The sequence below is a fragment of the Bos indicus x Bos taurus genome, chromosome 3 (assembly GCF_003369695.1).
Source record: "Bos indicus x Bos taurus breed Angus x Brahman F1 hybrid chromosome 3, Bos_hybrid_MaternalHap_v2.0, whole genome shotgun sequence".
NCBI lineage: Eukaryota > Metazoa > Chordata > Mammalia > Artiodactyla > Bovidae > Bos > Bos indicus x Bos taurus.
Window position 1 is genome coordinate 93,854,978 of NC_040078.1, and position 27,715 is coordinate 93,882,692.

The 27,715-nt window shown below is 46.1% G+C and overlaps 2 protein-coding genes and 1 long non-coding RNA gene across 3 annotated transcripts in view; 1 reads left to right on the forward strand and 2 right to left on the reverse strand.

The window, feature by feature from the left end:
• SHISAL2A (shisa like 2A) overlaps positions 1 to 3,133 on the reverse strand; it is a 31,186-nt gene extending 28,053 nt beyond the window's left edge. Inside the window, exon 1 of the mRNA XM_027537242.1 lies at positions 2,665 to 3,133. Coding sequence (XP_027393043.1) covers positions 2,665 to 2,846 — 182 coding nt within the window. The 5' untranslated portion in view covers positions 2,847 to 3,133. The remainder of the gene's footprint in view (positions 1 to 2,664) is intronic.
• A 2,545-nt stretch (positions 3,134 to 5,678) lies between these two features.
• Positions 5,679 to 7,936, forward strand: LOC113890516. Its single transcript, XR_003510514.1, has 2 exons — positions 5,679 to 6,241; positions 7,544 to 7,936. It is a non-coding gene; the product is annotated as an uncharacterized LOC113890516 (long non-coding RNA).
• Positions 7,937 to 18,069: 10,133 nt separating this feature from the next.
• GPX7 (glutathione peroxidase 7) lies at positions 18,070 to 25,726 on the reverse strand. The gene is made up of 3 exons (XM_027537243.1): positions 25,498 to 25,726; positions 20,493 to 20,754; positions 18,070 to 18,769 (listed from the first exon to the last, which is right to left on the reverse strand). Exons 1-3 carry the CDS (start codon positions 25,630 to 25,632, stop codon positions 18,606 to 18,608), a joined length of 561 nt encoding a protein of 186 aa, XP_027393044.1. The 5' UTR covers positions 25,633 to 25,726; the 3' UTR covers positions 18,070 to 18,605.
• Positions 25,727 to 27,715: the final 1,989 nt, after the last annotated feature.

Below are 27,715 nucleotides of genomic sequence, written 5' to 3' on the forward strand. Positions count from 1 at the left end.
GCAACCAGTTGGGGAAAAAGTGCAAACAGTGACAGATTTTATTTTCTTAGGCTCCAAAATCACTGCTGATGGTGACTGCAGGCATGAAATTAAAAGACGCTTGTTCTTTGGAAGGAAAGCTATGACAAACCTAGACAGCATACTAAAAAGCAGAGACATCACTTTGTCAACAAAGGTCTATATAGTCAAAGCTATGGTTTTTCCAGTAGTCATGTATGGATGTGAGAGTTGGACTATAAAGAAAGCTGAGTGCCAAAGAATTGACGCTTTTGAACTGTGGTGTTGGAGAAGACTCTTGAGAGTCCCTTGGACTGCAAGGAGATTCAACCAGTCCATCCTAAAGGAAATCAGTCCTTAATATTCATTGGAAGGACTGATGCTGAAGCTGAGACTCCAATACTTTGGCCACTGGATGCGAAGAACTGACTCATTGGAAAAGACCCTGATGCTGGGAAAGATTGAAGGCGGGGGGAGAAGGGGATGACAGAGGATGAGATGGTTGGATGGCATCACCGACTCAATGGACATGAGTTTGAATAAACTCTGGGAGTTGGTGATAGACAGGGAGACCTGGCATGCTGCAGTCCATGGGGTCGCAAAGAGTCAGACACGACTGAGCAACTGAACTGAACTGAACTGAACTGATGGTTTTTCCAGTAGTCACGTATGGATGTGAGAATTGGACTATAAAGAAGGCTGAGTGCCAAAGAATTGATGCTTTTGAACTGTGATGTTGGAGAAGACTCTTGAGAGTTCCTTGGACTGCAAGGAGATCCAACCTGTCAATCCTAGAGGAAATCAGCCCTGAACATTCATTGGAAGGGCTGATGCTGAAGCTGAAACTCCATTACTTTGGCCACCTGATGTGAAGAGCCAGCTCACTGGAAAAGACACTGATGCTGGGAAAGGCTGAGGGCAGGAGGAGAAGGGGGTGACAGAGGATGAAATGGTTAGATGGCATCCTCAACTCAGTGGACCTGAGGGAGATAGTGAAGGACACACTCAGGGAGATAGTGAAGGACAGGGAAGCCTGGTGTGTTGTAGTCCACGAGGTCGCAAACAGTTGGACACAACTTCGCAACTGAACTGTGCCTAGCATAGCACCTGGCACAAAGAAAAAGCTATAATCAACGAATGAAAATATGGATAAACAGAGAATATATGAATATAATTCTGCAAGCGACAGCAGCCAAATGTGCAGGATTTGAAAACCTGGCCATCTGAAAATCCTTTGAAATTACAAACCGAGCTGTCTATAAAAAGCAATGATATCTGTAATTGTTAGTGGCATATGCCAAGCTGATTTTACCTTGATCTTGATCTCATTTGGCCCTTGCCCTAGTCAGCATCATCATCCCCATCTGATAAGTGAAAAGACAGTGGCTCAGAGAGGGTTTAAGGCAGGCTGTCCTTTTACATCCAGAAGGCGTGCAGCCTCCAGTCACATACCTCCAAGGGACAGGAAGATCAATGTCTACAGAGATGGCCCACCCCATTTTTGCTGATGCCTGTTTTCTAGAGCACTCAGGATCAAGTCCTGTTTTCTGGGTGAGGCCTTTGGAGACCCAGAGAGACTGAGATCTATTGATCTATTGCCCTCTCAGCTCCACACTTAGGTTCCAGGAATGTCAGCACTGGTCTTATCATCTCCTTCTCTGAACAAGTGAGGAGACTGGGGTCCTGTGGGCGGGGGTTCACCGCAAATACACTGATCTGGCTTCTGCTGTGGCATTATGTCATTGTTTAATGATGAACTTGAAGGCAACTCTGAATCTCTGGTCATCTGCCTTCACTCAGAACTCACCACAGGACCTGACATGCTAAGTTCACAGGCAAGGGTGGCTGAAAGAATGACTAAATATGAGCGGGAACAAAAGGACTGAGGTTGGGCTGAGTCTTGGATTGAGTTGGAGAATAGCATCTAATGAAGTATTAAGGCTTGTGAGTGAGGTCTAGATAATGTTTGGAGTCAGGGTGGGGAAGGAGAGCTGAGGTGGGGTTGCAGGGAGGATGAAGGAGGAGATCAGGGCTGCTGGTAGAGTAAGAGCTTGGATCAGTACTGGGGAGTGGGTAAGGTCAGGAATGAGGCTGGTGATGATATCAGGAAGGGGACCTTGCTGGGCACACAGATAAAGGAGGAGTTATCCTGTGAACGCTGCGTGATGGGAGTTTGCTGTTAGGGTGGGGGTTGTTGTGTAATTTGGGTTGAGGGTGGTGGATGAGGACATCTGGAGTGGGGATGAAATGAAGCTTTTCCAGGGTGGAGTTGGGATAAGGTTCAAGGATGGATCTGAATAACGGTTGGGTTAAAATGGCGGGGGGTGATGGAGAAGGCAATGGCACCCCACTCCAGTACTCTTGCCTGGAGAATCCCAGGGACCGGGGAGCCTGGTGGGCTGCCATCTATGGGGTCGCACAGAGTCGGACACACTGAAGTGACTTAGCATTAACAGTAAAATGGGGGAATGGAGCGGAGAAGCGGCTGCAGGGGGGATCTGGGTTGGTGAGAGCCTGAGGGGGTAAAGGTGGGGTGGGGGTCGGTGCTGACTTTGGGGTGGGCACTGGATGAGGATTGAGGGTTTAGCACGCGGTTGGGCCGAAGATGGAGCAAGGGGGCTAGGACGGGAGCGGGGTTCTAGGTGGGGTGAGGGCCAGGGCCGGTACCTGAGCCACCACATGTAGCTGTGCTCGTAGGGGAAGAAGCTGTGCGGGTCGTCGCAGCAGTACTTGTGGTCGCGGAAGCCGCAGCAGAAGACGGCGGCCGCCTCGCCCCCCGGCCGCGGGCAGCTGAAGCCACGCACCACCTCCTGCTCGGCGCTCACGTAGCTCGTGCAGGCGCCGCTCATCGCGGCCTGCGCGCCGCCCGCCGCCACCCCGGGTCCCCAGACGGACTGACGGACAGAGACAGCAATGAGCCCGAGAAAGAGACACACAGAGAGGCAGAGATAAGCAGAGAGACAGAAACTGACACAGAGACGGAGAGGCACACAGATGGGCGCAGACGGAGCGGTGAGAGACCTAGAGCCCCCGAGATTCTAGAGAGGATCGAGAGGCAATCGGGTACGCGGACAAGTCTTGCCAAGAGAGGGGACGGAGGAGGGAGAGGGAGGAAGGAAGGAGGAGGGCCGAGGAGAGGTGGGAGTGGAGAGGGGCGGGAAGGCGGGCGGGGGATCGCGCCTGAGCAAGGGGCGGGGGGCGACCTGCGGAGCCGGGAGGAGGGAGCAGCCTCTCGTCTCTGCGCGCGGCTCCCACCAGCCCCACTCCGTTCCTGGTGGACGCACTCGGGCGCTGGGTGCTCAGAGAGACAGCCCATGTGCAGGGTGGCAAAGCGGGAATCGAAGTCACCGGCTTGGATTCCACACCTGTGCTGAGCACCATCCATGGTGCTAGGTACGCACTGTGAGTGTCACTGGGAATCCCCGGGCAGTGCCAGGCTACTGTAGGACACGGACGAGGGACCTGACATCGACCCCACAGTAGGGTCAGTACAGGTATGATTAATGCACGATCTCACTTAACCTTCACAACAACTCAGAGAACCAGGGATTTTCAAACTTATTTTATAAATGAGAGCTAAGGGTCAGATGAGAGTCATTTTCCTGAGCTCTTAAACCCATGGGATTTTAACCTGGGTCTTTCTTGTTCCCAAGCCCTTGATCTTTCTGGGGTTCCCACAGCGCCTCTTTTTCAGTGACTTTTACATGTTGTCATCCTTTGGCTTCCTTGCCTGCAACTTCCTTTCCCTGAGCAGCTACCTCATGCACTGACGTGTTCACACTCCCCTGATCAAACACTCTCTCTCCCACACTGGCCTAGGATAAGGAGGCTAGTGGATGTTCAGATGGTAACTCCACCTACCCAAGAGCAAAGCCAATAGGCCTGACCATTCTCACATAACTTTCCCAGATCACAAGGTTAGTGTTCTTATTAGGATCAGAAGAAGCTCCTTCCTACAGTCTGAAGGAGCTGTAGGAAGCTTTTGCAGATTATCTGTCTGTCCGGTCAGGGTTCACTGGGGAGACCCAGGCTCTAAGTTAAGGTGCACATTTTGGCCCAGTTACACTGAACCAGGACTAGGGACTGTTGGACTTGAGTTGTCAATAATTCCTATTCAGTCAATCACAGAGTGCTTAGGCTGAAAAGGACCTGTGAATCATGTAATCAGTGGATGAGTTACAGCTAGCATTAAGAAAAAAAAATTAATGGAATAGAAAAAGTATAGTGCAAATAGTAAAGCTAAGTAGTCTTTCATAAAATGTTTCAGTTACATATGTCTGTATGTATTGTGGTCCAGATCACAATGTAAAAAGGATTTCTCATTTTGAGTCAGGTCAAGAAGGTTTGAAAGCCACTGAATCTGACACCTTCCATTGTTCTGATGAGCAGGGACTCACACACGATTACAAAATCTTTAGCTCTCCTGATTTCTTACAGCAGTGGGGAGAGTAGGAAATAGCTGATGTGATGCCTTGGGAGTCCCTAGTTCCTCTATCTCTTGCTGTCAGTGTGAATGGGATAAATAATGGGCATCAGGGGATCTCAAGCCCTAGCTACTCCTTCTCTGCTTTTTTCCTCTCTGTGCTTCAGGTTCCGTTTCTTCATCCAGGCCAGCTCCTCAGATGCTGATGTGTGCCATGCCCTTGACCTGGGCACTGGGCCCCCTGAGAGAAATCAGATCTGGGTCTGCCCAGAAACACAGTATAGAATGCGAGCCAGACAGATGATCTAGGACAGGGCAGGGAAAGGGGAAATGCAGGGACCATGGCCACAGAAGGATCACCATCTGAAAGAGAAGGGAGAAGTTTTGAGGGGGTAGTATCTTCAAGGGCCACTGTAAGGTCAAATATGAAAAGTGGAAGGAATTGTTTTATCCTCCAGAAAATTCCTCCTGTGAATCTCTGCAAACTGGGAACTGGATGACATACTCTAAGGGAGGTGCGCTTTGGCCTCTTTATCAGGTAGAGATTAAAGAGGAAGGATTTGGAATCCTATGGAAAGGAGCAAGGTCTCCTGAAGACATGGGATTCAGCTGTGAGATACAAAGCACTCTGCTCTGGCTTTTGGCAAATTGGGAAGCTGCCAACAGTTTCCAAAGCCCTTTCCTGCCAAGAATTAGTTTCTCCAGCAACCCTGTGGAGTGAGCCAGGTAGGGATGATTATGCCCCTGAGAGAGATAACAAGCCCAATGTCACAAAGCAGCCAATGGCCCAGGAGGGACTAGTACCATGTCTGTCTAGCCAACAGTCCTCTTTGGCACTGATGAAGACTATGGTCCCCTATTCAGAAGAATATTTTTAACTACAAAAAGTAAATTAGAATTACAAAGTATACCAATTATATAGAATCATTATCAAAATAGTTATTTTGTGAATTAGTTCTTTTTTAACATATTAAATAATAAGATATAGAGATTTATTTATTAACTATTATTACTTTTGAGGTGGTAAATGACTATAAAAACAATACTTCAAGATATTGCTACTGTAATGCAATACAAAAATAACTATGATTTCTGTTGGTGACAGGGCTTCCCTGGTGGCTCAGATGATAAAGAATCTGCAAAGCAGGAGATGCAAGAGATGTGGGTTCGATCCCTAGGTCAGGAAGATCTCCTGGAGGAGGGCATGGCAACCCACTCCAGTGTTCTTGCCTGGAGAATTTCATGGACAGTGGAGCCTGGCAGGCCAGCGTTCATAGGGTTACAAAGAGTTCGACATGACTGAAGCGACTGAGCACACACACACCACTGGTGACAAAGTCACAGGTTCTGCTAATACTACGTGATGCTGCTTATGTGCATGATAGAAGGAAATGCTAAATTTGACTTAGAGGCAGTGAAAACAAGGATGTCACTTTTTTCCATCCAAGTTCATGGACCTCTCCCAGGCTGAGCGCTATCTGTGGACCCCTTGGGCTCTTTGGAATCTATGCTAGGATCTTTGACCTCTACAGTAGGTCTAGAACCTACTGTAATGCTCGTTCCTTATCATGTGCATCATGTTCCTTCCTACAGACACTTACTGCAGACCTACTGTATGCCAGGCAGTTTCCCACCTTGTATGTCACATAGTCCTTGAAAACTTCCTTTGTTTTTCTCCCCATTCTGCAGACAAGGTAACTGAGACTCAGAGAGGTCAAGTGATTTATCCAAAGCTACACAGGTAGTAAATAGAATTCTGTACCACCGCACCTTCTTCCCAACCTGAGGTCTGGGGGCCAGAGTCTCCAACCAGAAGGGCAGGTAAGTGTAAGAGGGAAGAGTGAGCAGGGAGAACTCACATTTATGGAGAACACACTGTGAACTAGGAATTGTGCTAGTCTCAACCCACTCCAGTGTTCTTGCCTGGAGAATCCCAGGGATGGGGGAGCCTGGTGGGCTGCCCTCTATGGGGTCGCACAGAGTCGGACACAACTGATTCAATGCAGCAGCAGCAGCAGCAGCAGCAGCAGCAGTCTCCTTCAATGCTTACAGTTCTGTGCTGTTACTCTCTTCATAAAAATAACTAGATACATATGTATTCATTATGAAACAACAAATTAGAAAATAAGGATAAACCACATTAAAAATAACAGTCACCCATAACCTCACCTTGTAGAAATATCCACTGATACTTTGGTATGGAGTCTTCCAGATACACACACATACATACACACACAACTTTTTACCCACTCTACTCATAGGAAAACTGGACCCAGAGAGGTGAAGTAACTTGCCCAAGGATATACAAGTATCAAGTTTCAATCACCTGCGGTGTGACCTTAGACTGGTCACTTTCCCTCTCTGCCTTAGGGCAGTAGTTAGTTGACGGCACCAGGCCAACCACGCAGTAACTGGAAGCCTCTTGGGCGTGGTTCTCTAAACAATGCTTTCCAGACCTACCAGCCTTGCTCCGGATCCTCAGGGGTCTGGAAAGACATGCCCCTTGCTGTTAGTCCACAAGCAGGCTGAGGACCCGAACACAACCCGAGATGAGGGTTTGATCCTGCTCTCTGGGTGGTCCACTCCGAGTCCCTGGACTCCGGACACCGCAGAGCAGCCCCTATCCTCTAGCCCTACTGCCTCCAGCTGTGCCGGCCCGACACCCCTCCCCCAGGGCTCCCCCGTCCACTACCCGGCTCCCCTTCAGCTTGCAGGTCACTACATTGGAGAGGTAAAGAAAGGATGCCGAGAGGGCAAGGGTGGGATGATTTGGGAGAATGACATTGAAACATGTATATTAACATATGTGAAACGAATCGCCAGTCCAGGTTCAATGCTGGATACAGGATGCTCCAGGCGGGTGCACTGGGATGACCCAGAGGGATGGTATGGGCAGGGAGGTGGGAGGGGGGTTCAGGATGGGGAACACTTGTACACCTGTGGCAGATTCATGTCGATGTATGGCAAAACCAATACAATATTGTAAAGTAATTAGACTCCAATTAAAATAAATAAATTCATATATATATAAAAAGAAAGGGTGCCTTAATTCCCTTTGAGTGCCGGTTCTAGGCACGACCACTTTTCTGATGCCCACGATGGATTCTTACCCTTTTTTTCCAGTGTGAGGCTCCTGCCTCTCATCTTGAAAGAAGTGACTTTGCCAGGTTGGAACATGAAGTCCAAGGACAAATTGGACCAAAGCTCAGATCTCCTGATACCAGCTAGACGCTCTTTGAGCTGGAGGTGGTCTTTGGGTTTAGGTTTTTGTTAGTTTGTTGTTTGTTTTCCTGTGAAATCTTTAAAGCACACAAACAACATAAAGAATAATACAAGAACCACCCATGCACTCTCTACTGGTAAGAAACCGCTTCCACTCACAACTATTCTCCTGAATTTGTTGTTTATCATTTCAATGTTCTTATTCATGCATTTATCATGTACCTGTGGATCTTTGAACAATGTATAGAATTTCTTTACATGTGATTATATCTCAAGTAAATAACATCACATTAATGTATTCTTCTGGAGTCTGCCTTTTTTTTACTCCATCTTATGTTTTTGAGCTTTGTCCATACTTACGTGTATGCTCAATCTGGTTCATTCATTTTCACTGCTGTATAGTTCCCCAGTTACTGAATATATGATGGCTTATTATCCATTTTCTTTAACATTTAGATTCCTTCCAATTTCTTTTATTACTATACAATGCTGTTTCTCTTGAGATTTTTAAAAATAATCAATTTTACTGAGGTATATTTTACAAACAATAGAATACACACATTTCAAGTGTGCATCTTGGTGAGTTTATACTCATGGAACCACCACTGCAGTCAAGATACAGAACATTTCTGTCACCTGTCACCATTCCTTGGGGTACAATCAACCCTCCTCCCTACCCCTAGCCTTGCCTGAGACAACCTGCTTGCCCTCCCTATAGATTAGTTCTATCTGTTTTTGAATTTTTGTCTCAATAGAATCAGATACTATGCCCTCTTTTGTGTCTGATCTCTTTTGCTCACCGCAACGCCTTTGCGATAAACAGAAATTGCTGCATGTAACAGTAGTTCCTTCCTTTTTATTGCCAAGTACATGGAAATATACTCTTTATATGAAAAACTGCAATTTGTCCATTCAACAGTTCTTGGGCATTTTAGTTGTTTCCAGCTTGGGACTATTGTGAATAAAGTTGCTATAAAATTTTTGCATATATGCCTTTTACGGGTGCCTACGCTTTCATATACCTTGGGTGAATCCTAAAAGTGGAATTTTGAGGTAATAGAATAGATGTATGTTTAACTTTGGGCTTCCCAGTGATGCTAGTGTTAAAGAACTTGCCTGCCAATGCAGGACATACGGAGACAGGGCTGCGATCCCTGGATTGGGAAGATCCCCTGGAGAAGAGAATGGCAACCACTCCAGTATTCTTGCCTGGAGAATCCCGTGGACAGAGGAGCCGGGCAGGCTACAGTCCATAGGGTCACAAAGAGCTGGACGTGACTGAAGCAACTTAGCATGCATGCATCCTTGGCACATCAGACAGTTCTCTAATCAGAACAGTTCTCTGATCAGAACTCAGGCATCCGCACTGTAAGCACCAAATCCTAACCATTAGACCACCTGGGAACTTCTCTATCTTTTCTCTATTGAATTAACACCTTTGGTAAATCTCAATTAATCATGTATGCATGGATTTATTTCTGGATCCTCTATTCTATTTCATTGATCTTATCTGAATCTATCCTTATGCCAGTTCCACTCTGTCTTACTTACTGTAGCTTTCTAAGTGGGTCTTGAAATCAGGTAGCATAAATCCTCTAACTTTGTCCTTATTTTTCAAAATTGTTTTAGTTCTTCTGAGTCCTTTGCATTTCCATATCAATTTTAGAATCAACTCATTGATTTCTGCCCCCCTAAAATCCTGCTTGGATTTTGCTTAGGGTTACGTTGAATCAATAGATCAATTTGAAGAGAATTAACATCTTAATATTGAGTTTCCCTATCCATGAACATGGTATATATCTCTTCATTTATTTTGTTCTTAATTTCTCTCAGCAGTGCTTTATACTATTCTATGTACAGGTCTTGTACACATTTTGTAAAACTTTTCCCTTTTTCTTATTTTTGATGCATTGTAAATGATATTTTTTGAAAATGTGATTTTCTAATTGTTTGTTGCTAATTTATAGAAACACAAATTATTTTCATATATTCATCTTGTATTCTGGGATCTTGTTAAATTCACCTATTAGTTCCAGCATTTCTATAGGCTGCTTAGGATTTTTTTTATGTTAACATGAAAAAATTTCCTCACAAGCAATATATTTTAAAGGCAGTTTTACTTTTCCTTCACAGTTGGTGCTTTTTCTTTCCCCCTTGTTTTGTTATACTCTCTAGGATTTCTGGTATAATGTAGAAGATAATTCATTTGACTTTTGAGGCGGAGTTATATGATTCTTTTTTCTCTGCATTTTGATTCTCTCCCATCACACACTTATCAACAGAGAGATCCTCTGAAGGCTTGACCTGAGCTGTTTAAGCAGCCCCAGTGGTTCTAGTCTGACCTCTAAAATATGAAACTGTCCATACCTCTCCAACTATACCTGCCTCTTCTCTCCTACAGGAAGCCTCTGTTTCAGCCAGTCTGACCTGGGAAAGGAGCCTCCTTTCCCAAGTTTTGCCTGTGTTGTTCCCTTCTTCTGCTTATCTTATTCCTCTATACTCTCCAGGGTCCATCTTGAAGACCACCCCTACCCTGTCCCCCAGAAAACCCTTCTGTGACCAATACTCAGAGTACCATTCTTTTTTTTTTTTTTTGCAGTATCTGCCGTTCTGTCTGCCATTCATTGAGCACTTCCCTGTGCCATCATATCACTTAGGAACCACAGCTTCAGACTATAGGCTCCTCTAGGATAGAAACTGTACCTGCTTCCGGTCTGGTTTCACCACACTCAGTCTAAGGCCTGGTTCTCAATGGCAGGGGTGCTATTTTGTGCCACCTGGTTTTTTATGTGCTTTTGTGCAAATGAAAAAAAAAAAAGTACCCCTTCCTCTGGCCTGATATAGCTCTATTCCAAAGGTAAAGCTGGGTAAATAAGAATTCAGGCTAGATTTCAACTCCTTCTTGTTCCTTCTGCTGGCCACCTTCAAAATCTGCATAGCCATATGGGTTAAAGGGAGAGGAAGAATTAATACATTCCCCTTAATAAGAGAACAAATGATTCTATATATGGGTATTTTATACATAAAGATATTGAGTCTCAGCAAGGTTTGTCTCACCCAAGGACCCAGCTAGGAATGGTAGAAACTACGATTTGGCTGTATATTGTCACCCTGCTTATTTAACTTATATGGAGAGTACATCATGAGAAACGCTGGGCTGGAAGAAGCACAAGCTGGAATCAAGATTGCTGGGAGAAATATCAATAACCTCAGATATGCAGATGACACACCCTTATGGCAGAAAGTGAAGAGGAACTCAAAAGCCTCTTGATGAAAGTGAAAGAGAAGAGTGAAAAAGTTGGCTTAAAGCTCAATATTCAGAAAACGAAGATCATGGCATCTGGTCCCAACACTTCATGGCAAATAGATGGGGAAACAGTGGAAACAGTGGCAGACTTTTTTTTCTTGGGCTCCAAATCACTGCAGATGGTGATTGCAGCCATGAAATTAAAAGATGCTTGTTCTTTGGAAGGAAAGTTATGACAAACCTAGACAGCATATTAAAAAGCAGAGACATTACTTTTCCAGCAAAGGTCTGTCTAGTCAAGGCTATGGTTTTTCCAGTAGTCATGTATGGATGTGAGTCAAGTTGGACTGTAAAGAAAGCTGAGTGCCAAAGAATTGATGCTTTTGAACTGTGGTGTTGGAAAAGACTCTTGAGAGTCCCTTCAGTCCCCAAGAGAGACTCTTGAGAGATCCAACCAGTCCATGCTAAAGGAGATCAGTCCTGAATATTCATTGGAAGGACTGATGCTGAAGCTGAAATTCCAATACATTGGTCACCTGATGTGAAGAACTGACTCATTTGAAAAGACTCTGATGCTGGGAAGGATTGGAGGCAGGAGGAGAATGGGACAACAGAGGATGAGATGGCTGGATGGCATCACTGACTCGATGGACGTGAGTCTGAGCGAAGTTCGGGAGTTGGTGATGGACAGGGAGGCCTGGTGTGCTGCGATTCATGGGATCGCAAAGAGTGGACACGACTGAGCGACTGAACTGAACGGGACTGAGCAACTGAACTGACTGATCGACTGACTGAGGATTTGTCTTGGGCCTTAATGGCACCCCACTCCAGTACTCTTGCCTGGAAAATCCCATGGATGGAGGAGCCTGGTAGGCTGCAGTCCATGGGAGTGACTTCGCTTTCACTTTTCACTTTCATGCATTGGAGAAGGAAATGGCAACCCACTCCAGTGTTCTTGCCTGGAGAATCCTAGGGACGGGGGAGCCTGGTGGCTGCCATCTATGGCGTCACACAGAGTCGGACACGACTGAAGTGACTTAGCATAGCATTCCAGTCCCCAAAGTTCAAGGAAACAAACCCTGCCTTTGTCTACATCCTTCTTTGGTTTTGACATGAGTCCAGAACTCTATTTGTTTTCAAGCATTTTTCATATTCACAGTTATTTTTCAGCCTGAGATTAGCCACCTCTGCAATTTACTTCAAGACTGCTGTACCCTGGAGTGAATGGCTTTCTCCCAAAATAAAAGTCTCCAACTTAGACCCTCCCCATCCCTGCTGGAGTGTTACCAGGGCCTAGAAAGCAGAGAATAGAGGGAGAGGGCAAGGACTTTGGTATCACGTCAGCCTGAATTTCTTTTTTTAAAGTTGGTCATTAATAAGGACAGTGAGTTTATTTTAAAAAATATTTTTTAAGTCTTTATTGAATTTGTTTCAATATTTCTTCCTTTTTTTTTTTTTTTTTTTGCTATGAGACATGTGGGACCTTAGCTTCCCAACCAGGGATTGAATCTACATCCCCTATTATTGAAAGTCAAAGTCTTAACCGCTGGACCTCCAGAGAAGTCCAAGCCTGGATTTCAGTTGCTACTTGGCAATTGACTTGCAGGGAGATTTTAGACTTCTCACATAGTCTCATCTGTAAAAATGGAAATAATAATACCTATCTTAAGATATTAGATATAGGTATGTGAGCACTCAGTAAAAGTTCTCCTTTGCCTTCCACTTTCCTGAGAGCAAGGTTGGTGTCTCATCTTAGGACCACACACAAGAAAACTGCAGCCTTTGTCAACAGAAGATTCTTGGTGATGTTTGTCAACCCCGTGAGTAGAACTGCTTTTTCTCTTGACCTTAGGCAAGTCTGTTCCTATTTCTGAGTCTCATTTTCCTATCTTTTAAATGGGGATATGTGTGCGTGCGTGCTAAATTGCTTCAGTTGTGTCCAACTCTTTGTGACCCTATGGACCATAGCCCACAGGCTCCTCTCTGCATGGATTCTCCTGGCAAGAATACTAGAGTGAGTTGCCATGTTCTCCTCCAGGAGATCTTCCCAACCCGGGGATCAAACTGGCATCTCTTACATCTCCTGCACTGGCAGGCCAGTTCTTTACCTCTAATGCCACTTTGGATGCCCTTAAATGGGGACAGCACTATCCAAATAACTGTAAGAAGAACTATGATTTACTGAATGTTTACTAGGTATCAGGTACTACAGTGATTTATGGGCGTATTTTCATTTTCATCATAATAGGCCTATGAGGCCAGGGCTATTAATATCCCCAAGGTCTCAGAAGAGGACACTGAGGCCCAGAGAAGTAAAGTCCACGAGTCAGCCAGCTGCTGAGTGGCAGAGCTGGGATATAAATTCTGTTTTTCAGTACTCCAGACCATGATTTCTCAACCAGATGACATTTTAAGCCAGGTAGTTCTTTGCTGTAGGGGACAGTCCTGTGTACTATGGGATGTTTAGCAGCATCCTTGGCTCTACTCACCAGATGCCAGCAGTACCCATCACCCAGTTTGACAACCAAAACTGTCTGCAAACATTGCTAAATGTCCCCTGTGAGCAAAATCACCCTTAGTTAAGAATCATTGCCCTAGGCACTAGATCCCAGTGTTTTTTCTCTACAATAAGAGCAAGCCAGGGAAACTTCTTTCCCTTCAAGTTTTCAGTAAAGAAAATCAGCTGCAGATAGCTATTACACGAATGCTAATACTATTTCATATTTTACAGCCCACTTCCACTTAGAAAGTGCTTTTTCACGCACTAGTTTGTCTGAATATTCCAGGGGAGACAGCACACACACAGAAGTGTCTAACACTGCGTCCAGCACTTATTAGGTAAAATCTTGGTTTTCTTTTATTGGCTAGATGAAACAATGGAGGTTCAGGGAGATTAAGTGACTGTGCCAGTGTTACACAGCTAGTAAGGGGATATTGTTATTTGTTATATTGATTAGCCAGTTAACTGTATATTCAATTTTTGGACTTTAATCCTGAGTCTGCTTTCATTGGGAGTTACAAGGCAGATCAGAAGGCTATATAGTTCAACTTCCTATTGTGTGGTATTCAATCCTGGATTAGCATTGCCAGATAAAATGCAAGATGGCTAGTTAAATTTGAATATCATATGAAAAATTAGTAATTTTTAAAATATGTCTCATGCAACTGTTCCTAATACCAGGGATGACAGTAGCCCTGGGACCCCCTCTGGAGAATGAAGAGCAGGGTGCAATTGGTCATGTGCTCAGAGGGGAGCACTCATATTCTAAGATATTAGGGGAAAGGCCTTCTGACCAGGCTTTCCCATCTACCTGAGACTGGTCACGTCTCTCATGGGAGGATTTGAGACTTTTAGGGGGAACCCAGCTGAGGCAGGGGTTGAGACAGTCTCTAGGACATTCAAAAATAGACATAGATGATGACAATGAAGTCTAATCAGTCAATATATGCCTTTTGAATACTTACTATGGGCCCAGCTGCAGAGGTAGGGGTGTCTCAGATGGTAAAGAATCTGCCTGTAATGCAGGAGACCTGGATTTGATCCCTGGGTTGGGAAGATCCCCTGTGGAAGGAAATGACCACCCCACCCATTGCAGTATTATACATGGTCACAGTTTCTTGTACTTCTTCCTGGTGCTTATCATAATTGCAATTGTATAATAACTGGTGTAATTATTTATTTAATGTTTGGATTTTCTTTTATCCTCTTAGCACCATGACAGCTGGGACATGGGTGTTTTGTTCACTGATGTACCCCTAAAACCTAATGCAGAACTTGACACATAGGCAATGCCCAAGAAGTATTTGTTGATGAACAAATGTCTCTTCCAACCATAATTTTATAGAAAATCCCCTGACACATGCTTTCCTCCCTCCACACTCTAGCCCAGCTCAGAGAGATTAAAAAGCAGTCAGGATGGGTCCACTCTTTCTCTGAAACCTGGACCAGTTGATAGTGAATGAGAATCATCTGAGGGTGAAAAGACAGAGGCCCTTACTGTATCCACAGCCAGAAATGAATCCTTCTCCAACTAAACTGTGAAGTGCTAAGATACAACCTAATAAATACAGTATTTGGCTTACAAGTAAAGTGTTAGAAGATAATGAAGGCATTAGTAGAAAATCAAATATTAACTATGTAAGTGTTAGCTGATAACCAAGGAATTAATTTAAAACTAAGTTGTTAACAGATATTGCTTAACCAATGACTGAGGTAAGAGTTGTTAACTTAAAGTGAGATTTTTCCTAGGGGAACCCTTGCCCATTGGAGGGGGCTTGGGAACAGCAGAAAGCTGACAAAACCTAGGAATGAAGGTCTAGTCAGATCAGATCAGATCAGATCAGTCGCTCAGTCGTGTCCGACTCTTTGCGACCCCATGAATCGCAGCACGCCAGGCCTCCCTGTCCATCACCAACTCCCGGAGTTCACTGAGACTCACGTCCATCGAGTCAGTGATGCCATCCAGCCATCTCATCCTCTGTCATCCCCTTCTCCTCTTGCCCCCAATCCCTCTCAGCATCAGAGTCTTTTCCAATGAGTCAACTCTTCGCATGAGGTGGCCAAAGTACTGGAGTTTCAGCTTTAGTATCATTCCTTCCAAAGAAATCCCAGGGCTGATCTCCTTCAGAATGGACTGGTTGGATCTCCTTGCAGTCCAAGGGACTCTCAAGAGTCTTCTCCAACACCACAGTTCAAAAGCATCAATTCTGCGGCGCTCAGCCTTCTTCACAGTCCAACTCTCACATCCATACATGACCACAGGAAAAACCATAGCCTTGACTAGATGAACCTTTGTTGGCAAAGTAATGTCTCTGCTTTTGAATATGCTATCTAGGTTGGTCATAACTTTCCTTCCAAGGAGTAAGCGTCTTTTAATTTCATGGCTGCAATCACCATCTGCAGTGATTTTGGAGCCCAGAAAAATAAAGTTTGACACTGTTTCCACTGTTTCCCCATCTATTTCCCATGAAGTGATGGGACCAGATGCCATGATCTTCGTTTTCTGAATGTTGAGCTTTAAGCCAACTTTTTCACTCTCCACTTTCACTTTCATCAAGAGACTTTTTAGTTCCTCTTCACTTTCTGCCATAAGGGTGGTGTCATCTGCATATCTGAGGTTATTGAGAAGGTCTAGTAGGGACTGCAAAATCCCCAGCTGGACTCTAAACTTCTGTGGGAAACTGTTGGCTCATCTGTGGTTTTCCAGATAGGGTCTAGGCAGAGATGGAATGGAGCCAGTGCTCAAAATGCTTCCCATACAATTAAGTTTAACCTACTAAGGGCCAAGCACTGTGCTGAGGAGAGAAGGGAAGGCAGTTACATAAAGAATGAGACTGTGAGTGATGTGTGAAAGGAAGGGCTTAAGGGGTTTGTGAAGGCTGTGAAGGGAGAGAGGTGTGTCAGGGAGAGGTGATGAGCTTAGTTCTGGAGACACTGAATTGAGGTGTCTCTGGTCATGCCCCAACAGGCAAGTGGATATGAGTCCAGCGTAGATACAAAGAAGAGATTTAGGTATCATCAGGGTGTGGATGGTGGTCAAGATCTTGAGAAAAAATGAGATGGCTGTGGCAGAGCATATGAAGTGAGAAAGGGACCAGCCTAGAAGCCCAAGGAAGACCAACAGGAAGGAGTGGGCAGCGGAGGAAGAGTTACCAACAAATACCCAGAAGGAAGGTGCACCGGGAGAGATGGGGGAAACCAAGAGAAGGCAGGGGCAGGAAAGCTGAGGGAAGAGAATGTGTCAGGAAGAGGAGCAGTGAGGTCAGCAACGTCAGATGTGGCTGACAGGTCAAGCAGGGTGAGGTCAGAGATGTCCATTGAGAATGTGGTTCTGAGATGTTCATCACAAACATTTCTGTGACAGCTGGGTTTCCCTGTGTGTGTGTGTGTATGTGTGCCCGTGTCTCTACAGAAATGATCACGTGGCAAGCCAGAGCATGGGGAACAATGTGCAAGGACAGGCTGGAGGCCCCCACAGGGTGGTTTGTGGTCAGCCCACAGAAAGCCTTCATTTACTCTAGGAGCTTTGGGGAAGGAATATTAAAGTAGGCTTTGAGGATTGTGAGCACAGATCAACCCTTTCTCTGTCCAATGGGAAAATGGAAGACAGCAGAAGGAACCATTTGCTCAGTCTGTGAGTCAAGGGTACAACCAGAACTTGAATCTGAGTCTCCTGCTTCTAGAAGAGTGACTTTGGAAGAAGTGGATATAAAATCCTCATTGGTCAATAAATTATAGATCAGTGACTTTGCTCATCACCTCAGTTTTTAGATACCTCTTTTTTAGATTTATATAAAAGTGAAATACATATTTTACATACAAAATGTAAACATTAAAAAAATACCTAACAAAGAAAGTGAATGACTCCTGTTATCCCACCCCATGCCCTCACAGGCAACAACAATTAACAGTTTTGTCTACATCCCTCCCTCCCTCTCTCTCACGCTTAACATTGACATTTTTAATACAAATATTATTCTTGTTTATGCTGGATGTTTTGTGTGCATGCACGTGTTCATTATAACTTGCCTTTTTTCACTTTTGGACAACTTTCAGCACAGAAATTAATTTATCTGAACAACTGTACTAGTGGATCATTTGGTTTTGTGTCATAATTTGCTATAAAACCATACTGATGGACACAAGGTTGCATAAAGTTTTCACTATAATGAACAATGTGCATATATATTATTTTACATACATATTTGCACTGTTTGGGAGTCTTTTCAAAGGAGAAATGATGGAGCAAAGCGTGTAGACATTTTGTTTTAAAAGATACTGACAAGTCATCCTCTAAAACCCTGTACCAGTTTGTCCCGCCAACAGCTTATGTGAATGCCGATTTTCCCACATCCTTACCAACAGCAGGTATTATCATTTAACAAAATCTTTCCAACTTGAATGAAGCTGAACATCTTTTCATATCTTCATTATCCATCTCTATATTTCAGTGAATTACCTATTCATATTCTTTGCCTGTAATTGAAGTGTATTTTTGGTCAGTGAATTTCTTATCAGGCAATAATGATTGGTTTGATTAAAATAAGTTTGAGAAGACTTTGTACCAAATTGCTAAAAGTTTACCTCCAGGGACCAAGAGTACAGAAAATGAGGGAGATACTTTCATTTTTTATTTTGTATCATCTTGTATTATTTTACAATGAATTGTATTACTTTTGTAATTAAAAAAAAAAAAACACACATGAAAACAGTAACAGCTACAAATGTTTGGCCTGGATTCTCATGGCTCTAAATTCATGTTGAGTTCAAGTTTTTATTGATCACAACTTATTTTTTGGTACATATGCAAAAACCATTTATTGAATGCCTCCTGGTTAGCTGGCACTGCCCTTGGCACTTTCATAGGCTTTTCTTCCTCATCCTCACAACAGCCCTGTGAGGTAGGAATTGGCCCTGCTTTATAGGTAGGAGATTATTGCTTGAAATGCTTCTATTTGCCACACATTCTCATGGGCTAGAGGTTCTTATCGGCTGGTGAGTCATTGGTCAAGAACTCTCACTGGTCAGGAGTTCCTAGAGGTTGCTCTAAGATTCAAATAATCAAGCTATTAGAATTTTCCCCCAGTAGGAGTGATGGGGTGGGGGGACAAGAGTGGAGGAGAGTCAGTGGTCTCTCCCTTTGTAGCACCATTTCAGTCTGCTTTGGTCACTCATGCACGGTCAGGGGAGGGGATGGGGGTGAGGAGGGAAAGTGGTTATAAGTCTTCTCGCTTCTTCAGGATGAGTTTCCTCACAAGCGCTGTAATCTGGGGCCTGATTTCCTCCACCGACACAGTTGGGTCCCAAGCTCCTATCACCTTTCCATCTGGGGCCACCAGGTACTTCCAGAAGTTCCAGGTAGGCTCCTTCCCAGAAGTCTCTAGAGAAAAGGAAGGAGAGCAAAGTGTGCTTCTCTGTGTCCCGTCTCCTGGAACTCCATTAGCGGTATCTATCTCTCCCTTGAAGCACTGGTTCTATTAGTTAGAATGAACTGCAGAACTTTTAAAGGTCCTGATGTCCAGTCCATACCCACAGACTACTTAAGGAAGAATCCCTGGGGGTAAGACTCAGGCATCAATATTCTCTAAAAGTTTTCCAGGAGATTCCAATGTGGTGCCAAGGTCGAGAACCATTGCTTTAGAATTCTGTCAAGTGCCTGATAAGGCAATATCTGATCTTCCTTTATTAATGATCTCAGAGACTTCCCTGGCAGTCTAGTGGTTAAGATTCTGCTTTCACTACCGGGGGCACGGGTTCAATCCCTGGTTGGGGAACTAGGATTCCGCATGCTGCATGGTGTGGCCACAAAAAACCAAAAAGTTTTAATGACCTCAAACTACTGCATAGTCTGTAACCTACTCTCTGATTTAATCCTTTTTTTAGGAGTATTTTATTTAATTTATTATAACACTGTTTCATGTTTTGGTTTTTTGGCCACGAGGCATGTGGACTTTTAGCTTCTCCCACCAGGGATCGAACTAGCACTCCCTGCACTGTAAAGGGAAGTCTTAACCACTGAACCACCAGGGAAGTCCCTGATTTAATCTTAATGGTTCCCATATGTTAGTCCTTGGACTGGTTGCATCTGAATCATGGTGGTGGTGGTGGAGCGGGGGCTTATAATTAAACAGATTCTTGGGTCCTGCTTCAGTAGGTCTCAGGCTAATGTATTTTAAAGAGCTCCCCAGGTGCTTCTAAAACATGGCCAGGTTTGATCTATAACTATGGGAACTGGGAAGGAACTAATAAAAACACACGGGGCGGGGGTGGGGGGTGGGAAATATTAGGACTCACCCACAGAGCAAAATTCAAATTGCCTCAAGAAGGGACCTTTGGTTTGCAACACTGCTGTTTGTCATTTACTCTTCCAGGTAAATGGGTTCTGGGGGAGGGCAGTGAGGGATATGAAAGCAACCAGAAGCATGGAGTGGGAGGTGGGAGAAGGCAAGAATGGAGCCCCCAAAGGAAGGGAAAAGCCTGAGAAAGGAAACAGGACTTAATGACAAGATTGGCTAATGACCCCATTTTGTGGTTCTCAGGATTCTGGGAAGGGATCTGTTTCTCAAATACCAAGATCTTTTCTTTTTTTTGTTATTTTGGGGCTTTTTTTTTTTTTGCCATGCTGACAGCTTGAGAGAGCTCAGCTCCCTGACAAGGCATTGAATCCAAGCCCTGGAAGGCAGTAGAAGTGCTGAGTCCTAACCACTGGACTGCCAGGGAATTCCCAAGAGCTGGTATTTTAGCTTAGAAGGTTTACCTCCTGTGGTCTACAGACTGACTGCCTCTAACTCAGGACAGGAGATACCTGTCAGCCTTCTCCAGGAATGTGGTGTCCCCTGTTTGAAGCTAAAATCTGAGAGTGCAGTTTCCTTCTAGGAGCCCCTGTGGATGGTAACAGGAGTGGAGACAGGCCTGCAGAGTGACTCTGGGGGAAACTGCAAGGCATTAAGGGTGGAGATACTCTTAGGCAGGAATATTCTTCAGTTCATCCTCAAAGATTTGTGCTAGAATAGACCATCAACCCAGCTGCGGGCATCTAGAAGGGGCCCCAGGTCACCCAGCCAGCCAGTGGCTTCTGCTGCCCAGCCAGCTGGGGGACTCACCAGTCAGGTACTTGAAGGCAGGGTGGGCACCAGTGCCGGTGACTGCAATCTTGCTAAACATGGGGAAAGAGACACTGTATGTGCGGCGGGCAAAGCTCTCGATCTCCTTGTTGCTGTCGGGCTCCTGCTGGCCAAACTGGTTGCAGGGGAAGGCAAGCACATTGAAGTGGTGGGGCCCCAGGTCCCGCTGCAGCTGCTGCAGGGCCCGATAGTGCTGGTCTGTGAAGCCACACTCGCTAGCCACGTTCACCACCAGGGACACCTGGGCAGCAAAGACAAAACCCAAACACATACACAACCCAGAGAAGAGGCACATGCTCTGACATGCCCACATGTGTGGCCCCTCAACAACGAAAGCATTCTCTCATATATGCAGGAACACAACGTATACACATGTAAATGATGCTCTCACATATACACAAACACATACACACAGGCACAAATGAAATCAGACATGCAGGGGCTTACAGAAACATAAACACTCAGAATAAGCACACAATAGACATCAGTGGGTCTGCCTATGGCCTAGGACACAAAGATACTTTAGCACTCACTACTCATGCCCACAAACACAGAAAGAACACCATCACAGAGAGAGGCACACATACTGGCGAACTCCCATCAGGAGGTGATATAGGAGACAAAGAAGGCAGACCTGGCTTTAATTTCTGGCTCAGTCAACTAGCAGTCATCATTCTATACTGGAGTCATCATTCTATTCTATATACCTGTTGGTCTCCCTTCTAGAATGTGAACCTGCTGAGGGCAGGAGCTACGTTCACTTCACTGGGGCTGAAACATGGAAAAGTCTTAGAATGTATGTGCTAAGTGAATGAGTAAATGTGCACATATAAATGATCGCCTATGCAATGGGTACATAGACAGACATGGTTTTCCTGATAAAAGGATCTCAAGAACCTCAGGGCAATCCTTTTTTGCCCTTCTCCTTCCAGCAAAAAAAACACCACTTCCTTCTGTCACTAGACTAACCTTTAAATAATAATTGCCTTATAACACATTTATTCATTGCCTTCAGGTGATAAATATAAAGCTGGCTGATGGAACTCGATTATATGACTGCAATTACAATTTTGGCACCAATGTGCTATATTTTTCAGCTTCTGGTTACATATTATTGCAGGATTTAAAATCTTACCCTGTATCTGGGCAGCCAAGTCCTATCAATCTGGCCACCTTTTAATACAAGTGGAAGGATTATACCAGTTGGCTCCATAGAGAGCCAGGGGCAGCTCAGGGCACTAGACATGCTCAGGCTGGGCAGGGTTTCTAAACCTCAGCACTACTGACATTTGGGGCTGGGTAATCTGTGTTGTGAGGTAGCTGCCCTGTTCACTGTAGAATGTTTAGCCATATCCTTGGCCTCTACCCACTAGCCGCCTAGTCTTACTAATCAAAAAGTCTCCCCCAGACATTCCTGAAAGTCCCCTGGGGAGAAAGATCACCACCAGCTGAGAACCACTGGGCTGGATGCTGAGAACCATTGAGCTGTAACTCCCTCACCCATTTCTTGGGGCCCCAGCCTGTGGCCATTTTGTCATCGTATGCCATATTGTGAGACCCCTTTAGCTCCCTTCACTAGGTGGAGGTCTTCCTCTTTCTTCTCTGCTGGATCCCTGGGCGCTGAGAGCATTAAAGCTTGTATAACCTACATCTTGTGTGTCTGCCCATACTTTTAGAAAGAGGGAAATCCTACTCTATTTCCATGCCTGAATCCAAAAAGCTTATCTTTAAAGTGACCAAAACACAGACATGCCTATGTGCTCAGTCATGTCCAATTCTTTGTGACCCCACAGACTATAGCCCACCAGGCTCCTCTGTCCATGGGACTTTCCCAGGCAAGAATACTGGAGTGAGTTGCCATTTCCTCTTCCAGGGGATCTTTCCAACTCAGGGATTGAACCTGTCTCCAGCACTGGCAGGCAGGTTTTTGACTACTGAACCACCTGGGAATTTCGAAAACACAGATACACCCAAATACACACAGTTAATTTATATATATACATATATAAGTACAGATGCAAACTCATAGGTGTATGCAAAATAAATAAACCATTCACACTGGGGGGGTTTCCCTAGTGGCTCAGATGGTAAAGAATCCGCCTACAAAGCGGGAGACCTGGGTGTGATCCCTGGATTGGGAAGATCCCCAGGAGGAGGGCATGGCAACCCACTCCAGTATATTCTTGCCTGGAAAACCCCCTTGGACAGAAGAGCCTGGCAGGCTACAGTCCATGGGGCTGCAAAGAGTCAGACATGACTGAGCGACTAAGCAGCACACATACACTACACTCAGGCCTACACGTACATAACCTCACAGCACAGGCCAGGGAATTCCTGAGTGTCATGCACTCATCTACACTCCACACTGGTCTAAAGGACTGTCTCCCAGTTTGTGCCTGAGGACACAAGCCATTCAACTTTGCCCATGGCTATGTCTCCAGGGCACGTATGGCTATGTCTCCCTGCGGCAGGCAGTAAGGAAGCCGGTGTTTTGTTTTGTTTTGTTTTTTTCCTAATTAAAAAACAACAAAAAAAAAACCTGTAGTAAAATATACATAATGAGCCAGTAGCTGTTTGCAGGTGAAGGACTGACCATACTGCCAAAGGATCAGAGCAAACTTGGGTTAATTCATAGTATCATTTACAGCTTCCTGGCCTGACTGTTCCTGGTTTCCCTCTAAAGCTGGAGATTAAGACATGGGCTCTGGAACTGGATTGCCTGGCCTCAAATTCTAACTACCTCTTAGCAGCTGGGTGACTTTCTGGATTTTTTGTTTTTGTTTTTAAATTTCTTTCTGATTGAATTCTAGGCCTCTCACTCCAGTGCTTTTTAGGATTTACCAATGACCTAGAGGATGAAAACATTCAGAATTCTGGAACCACTTTCTGGGTAATTTTTTTCCAGGATTTCTGTTCCTCACATCCTGGATGCCTTATTACTTCTAAAAACAAACAGTCTGTGTCTCTTTTTGCCTTAGTACCTTTTACTATTAGAAATTACATTGTTCGTATCTCTGTTCTTTTCTTGTCTGTCTCCTCTCGACCTCATATAAGCTCTATTTAAATTGAAACTTGGCCACTTTGTTCACCGTTGCATCCCCTGTACCCTCAGGGCTGGCATGGTACTTAGTATATAGTAGGTGGTCAATAATAAATGAGTTAATGAGTAGCAGAGCTGGTCAAGTGTTAAACCTGGGGCTCTCTCTGATGAGCTGCACTAGAGGGAAGGGAAGGCCCGAGTGGGAATGGGTCCTGCTCTGACTGGCTGTTTCCCTGAGTCCTGGATGAGATTTCTGCTGGGGCCCAAGAAACACAAGTACATGGCACTCTACCAAGGGTTTCCACACTGCACGTCATTTGAACCTCACAGTACCTTGGGGAGGGGGGGAACCTGGACAAGGGCTACTGTCCCCAGGACTCCCAGTATAATTGAGAATTTCAAGGGGTAGAGAGTACTTTTTTCATTGAAGATGGCCTTGCTCTTGGAAGATTGCTAACAGCCATTTTCTTGTGTGGTTCATCCAAACCTGGAGGCTGGGCTACCTGTCCATTAGAGACCAACTCCTTATCCTTTCCACACACAGCCCCAAGTCTACCTTGAGAAATGAACTTGGAGGGCTCTTTGTTTCACACAGTGAAACATTTAGGTCTCTGAATAAAGTGTTTAAGGCTCCTTTTGATCACTCCCTACCCTCTTCAGCCTCATCTTTCAGCAGATGCTTTATATTCCTTCAAGCACAACGGCTTGAGGACTTCACTACCCCTCATCATCCTTCTTGCTGTTTATTTCTGAGCCTTGCTTCCCTGGTGGCTTAGATGGTAAAGAATCCGCCTGCAATGCAAGAGACCTGGGTTCAATCCCTGGGTTGGGACGATCCCCTGGAATAGGGAATGACTACCCACTCCAGTATTCTGGCCTAGAGAATTCCATGGGCAAAGAAACCTGGCAGGCTACAGTCCATGGGGTGGCAAAGAGACCGACTGAGTGACTTCCACTTGGCACTGACAGTTCTCTTTGCCTGAAATGCTCTTCTTGGTTTTGCTAAAACTCACTCTTGTTTCAAAGACTCACCCAGGCACAATTCCTCTCTCAAGTCCTCTCCGAGCTGAGATGCCCCCTCTGTAAGGAGGTAGCAATTAGACTGGATGACTCTTCCATCTCAATCTGAGCTGCCATCTTAAAAGTTTGCCTAGAGGAGACCACGGATGGGTGAGTGGTTCTCCTCCAGGCTCCCTGCTTTCTAGCGCTGTGTGACCCTCCATCTCTGGGTCTTAGTGTACTCTCCAAAACTGGGCTCTCCAAGTTTTAGAGAGTACTCTAAACTCTGTACTCTCCTCTGGGCTCTATTGCCTGATGACCTGAGGTGGAGCTGATGTAATAATAATAGAAATAAAGTTCACAATAAATGTAATGCATTTGAATCATCCTGAAACCACCCCACCCTCCCCACCCTCTGAAAAAATTGTCATTAATGAAACCAGTCCCTGGTGCTAAAAAGGTTGGGGACCGCTGCTCTAAAAGACGATGTGTAAGGTCCCGGTGCATCTGAAGTGATAACTTCCTCCGCACCGAGCTTTCATTTCCACAGTGTTCTCAATGCACTTAATATAGCCAACTCCCTTTGTTCCGGTCGCGGAAACTGGGGATGGGAGAGACAAAGGCTGCTACTGTTAATTTTTAAACCTGTGCGTGACAGGCTGCGCCCCGCTGCCCAAAAGCGCTGGGAGGGAAATCGGCGCGAGCAGCGAGAGTTTCGGGTTTCACCGCGCACGCCGGGCCGTGCCACGTAGTCATGGGACAGACCCGGCCGAGGATCTGGGGGCGCCACGCCCGGGGGGGATGCCGGGGTGGGGGCGGGGAGCCAGGGCTGGGTGACCGAACGACCCGAGCCCCACGGAGCCCCATCCGGCAGGGTCCTGGGCGCCCGGCTCCAGGGCCAGGGTCCAGCGGGGCGGCGCCGAGGCCCGGCGGGCGGACACTCACCGAGCCTCGGTACTTCTCCAGCGACACCAACTTGCCCCGGATGTTGACGGCCTTGAAGTCGTAGAAGTCCTGCTCCCGCGGCGCGCAGGCCGCCGCAGCCAGGAGCAGCCACGCCGCCGCCCGTGCCGCCACCATGACTCGCTCCGCAGCAGGCGGCGTGGCGAGGGCAGAGGCAGGGCAGGGGGCACGGGCGCAGCGGGGGCGGGAGGCAGGAGGGGGCGGCCCCGGCGCCACGCGGCCCTCCAGGCAGGACGCGCCCCCTTCTTCCCCGAGGGCGGTGGAGCGCCGGGCTCTGGACCTCGGTCTCCCCATCTGTACTGCAGGAGTGCTGGGCTCCGCGCCCCTTCCCCGACCCCAGGGCCGTGGTTTCAGGGTTCTGACCACTGAGATCCGAATTCGTTTCAATGAGGTTTCCTCTTGTTCCAGGATGCAGGGAAAGGGAGTGGAAAAACTTCATCTGGGAGCTCCCCTTCTGATTAGTGCCTTTGGCTGGTCGCTTCACCTTTCTGGGCCCCAATTTTTCATCCGTTCCCTTCCTGACCCACCTAGACAGGACAGGATGATAGCAATAGAAAAATGGATGTGAAACGTTTTGAATGGTGTCTGTGAACTTTGGGTGGATGAATGAACATTCCCTAAAAGTGATGGGACAAAGAAGACAAGCTGCTGCTGCTGCTGCTAAGTTGCTTCAGACGTGTCTGACTCTGTGCGACCCCATAGACGGCAGCCCACCAGGCTCCCCTGTCCCTGGGATTCTCCAGACAAGAACACTGGAGTGGGTTGCCATTTCCTTCTCCAATGCATGAAAGTGAAAAGTGAAAGTGAAGTCTCTCAGTTGTGTCCAACTTGTCACGGCCCTATGGACTGCAGCCTACCAGGCTCCTGCATCCATGGGATTTTCCTGGCAAGAGTACTGGAGTGGGGTGCCATTGCCTTCTCTGAAAGAAGACAAGACAGAGGCCCAATTTCAGGTTGGATTCCTGGGAAGCAGATTCTGAGATGGAGATTTGCAGTTCAGGGTGTTTGTGGGGGAGTGCCCTTGGGATGAACACCTGTGGAGGGAGGCGAGGAAGCTGAGTCGGCAGAAGCGCAGAGCTCCATGCAGGCTCAAGGACAGTCATGGCTGACCCCGCAGGGGCTCTGGAGCTAGAATGGCCCGTCAGAGTTGTCCCCAGGTGAGCGAAGATGACCAGACCAGGCCTTTATATCCCTGCCTTCATCTCTCATGGGGTGTGGGGCCATCTGGGAAGAGGTCTGACAGGAGCCAAGGTGTCTGTGGTGCGTGGCTGACAGTTAAAGACTCTTCACTGACAGCATTCCCAACAGCTGGTGTTCCAAATCTTCCCTGATGGGGCTTCTGGGAAGCATGTCACAGTGTCTCCCAAACTTGGAAAACCCTTATGGTGCCCCACTAAGTGCCAAGCATGGTCCTGGATGCTGACACTCTCCAGGGGCTCACGGGCTGGTGGGAGAAAACTAGAGCTTTCATGTAATGCGATATGGACTAAGCACTTCTACAGTCATTCAACAAACGCTTCTTCCGGTTCTATAGCAGGTACTGCTGTAGGTGCCTTTCATGCAAAGGATAAGAAGAAAAGACAGAGAGGCAGGTAGGCCTGAGGTCGCACAGTCCCGACAGGCCACAGAGAAGATTATGATACTTAAGCCAAGAAATAAAGCTTCTTTTTCTCAGGCCCCGTGGGTTTTGGTATTTTTTGTTCCCTGACCAGGGACTGAACCCGAGAGCTCAGCAGTGAAAGCCAAAGAGCCCTAACCACTGATCCGCTAGGGAATTCCCCTAAGCTGCTGCTGCTGCTTTTTTTTTTTTTTAAGCAGGGGAGAGCCGGTGAGTCCTATGTTGCAGAAAGAGCCCTCTGGATAGGAAGGGGCAAGAGCAGATGTGCTCCACACGCTGCAATAGAGAAAATTCTGGGGTTTTGAGACCATCGCTAACCTAGCCACCAGGGAAAGCCTCCTGGAGGTGGTTAACACCAGGATCGTGTCTTCAAAAAGGAATGGGAATTCTCCAGCTTGGGAAGGAGGAGGGGAAAGATGTCAACCGAGGTAACTGTCTGTGAAGACACAGAATCCAGAAGAAGTACTTGGCTGTTAGGTGAGAAGGGGTAAGCGATAGATGAGGCTGGAGGGGTCATCAAGGACCAGAAGAAGAAGAGTCTTGAGAGCCAAGCCAAGGAGCTTGGACTTCATGCTCTAGAGT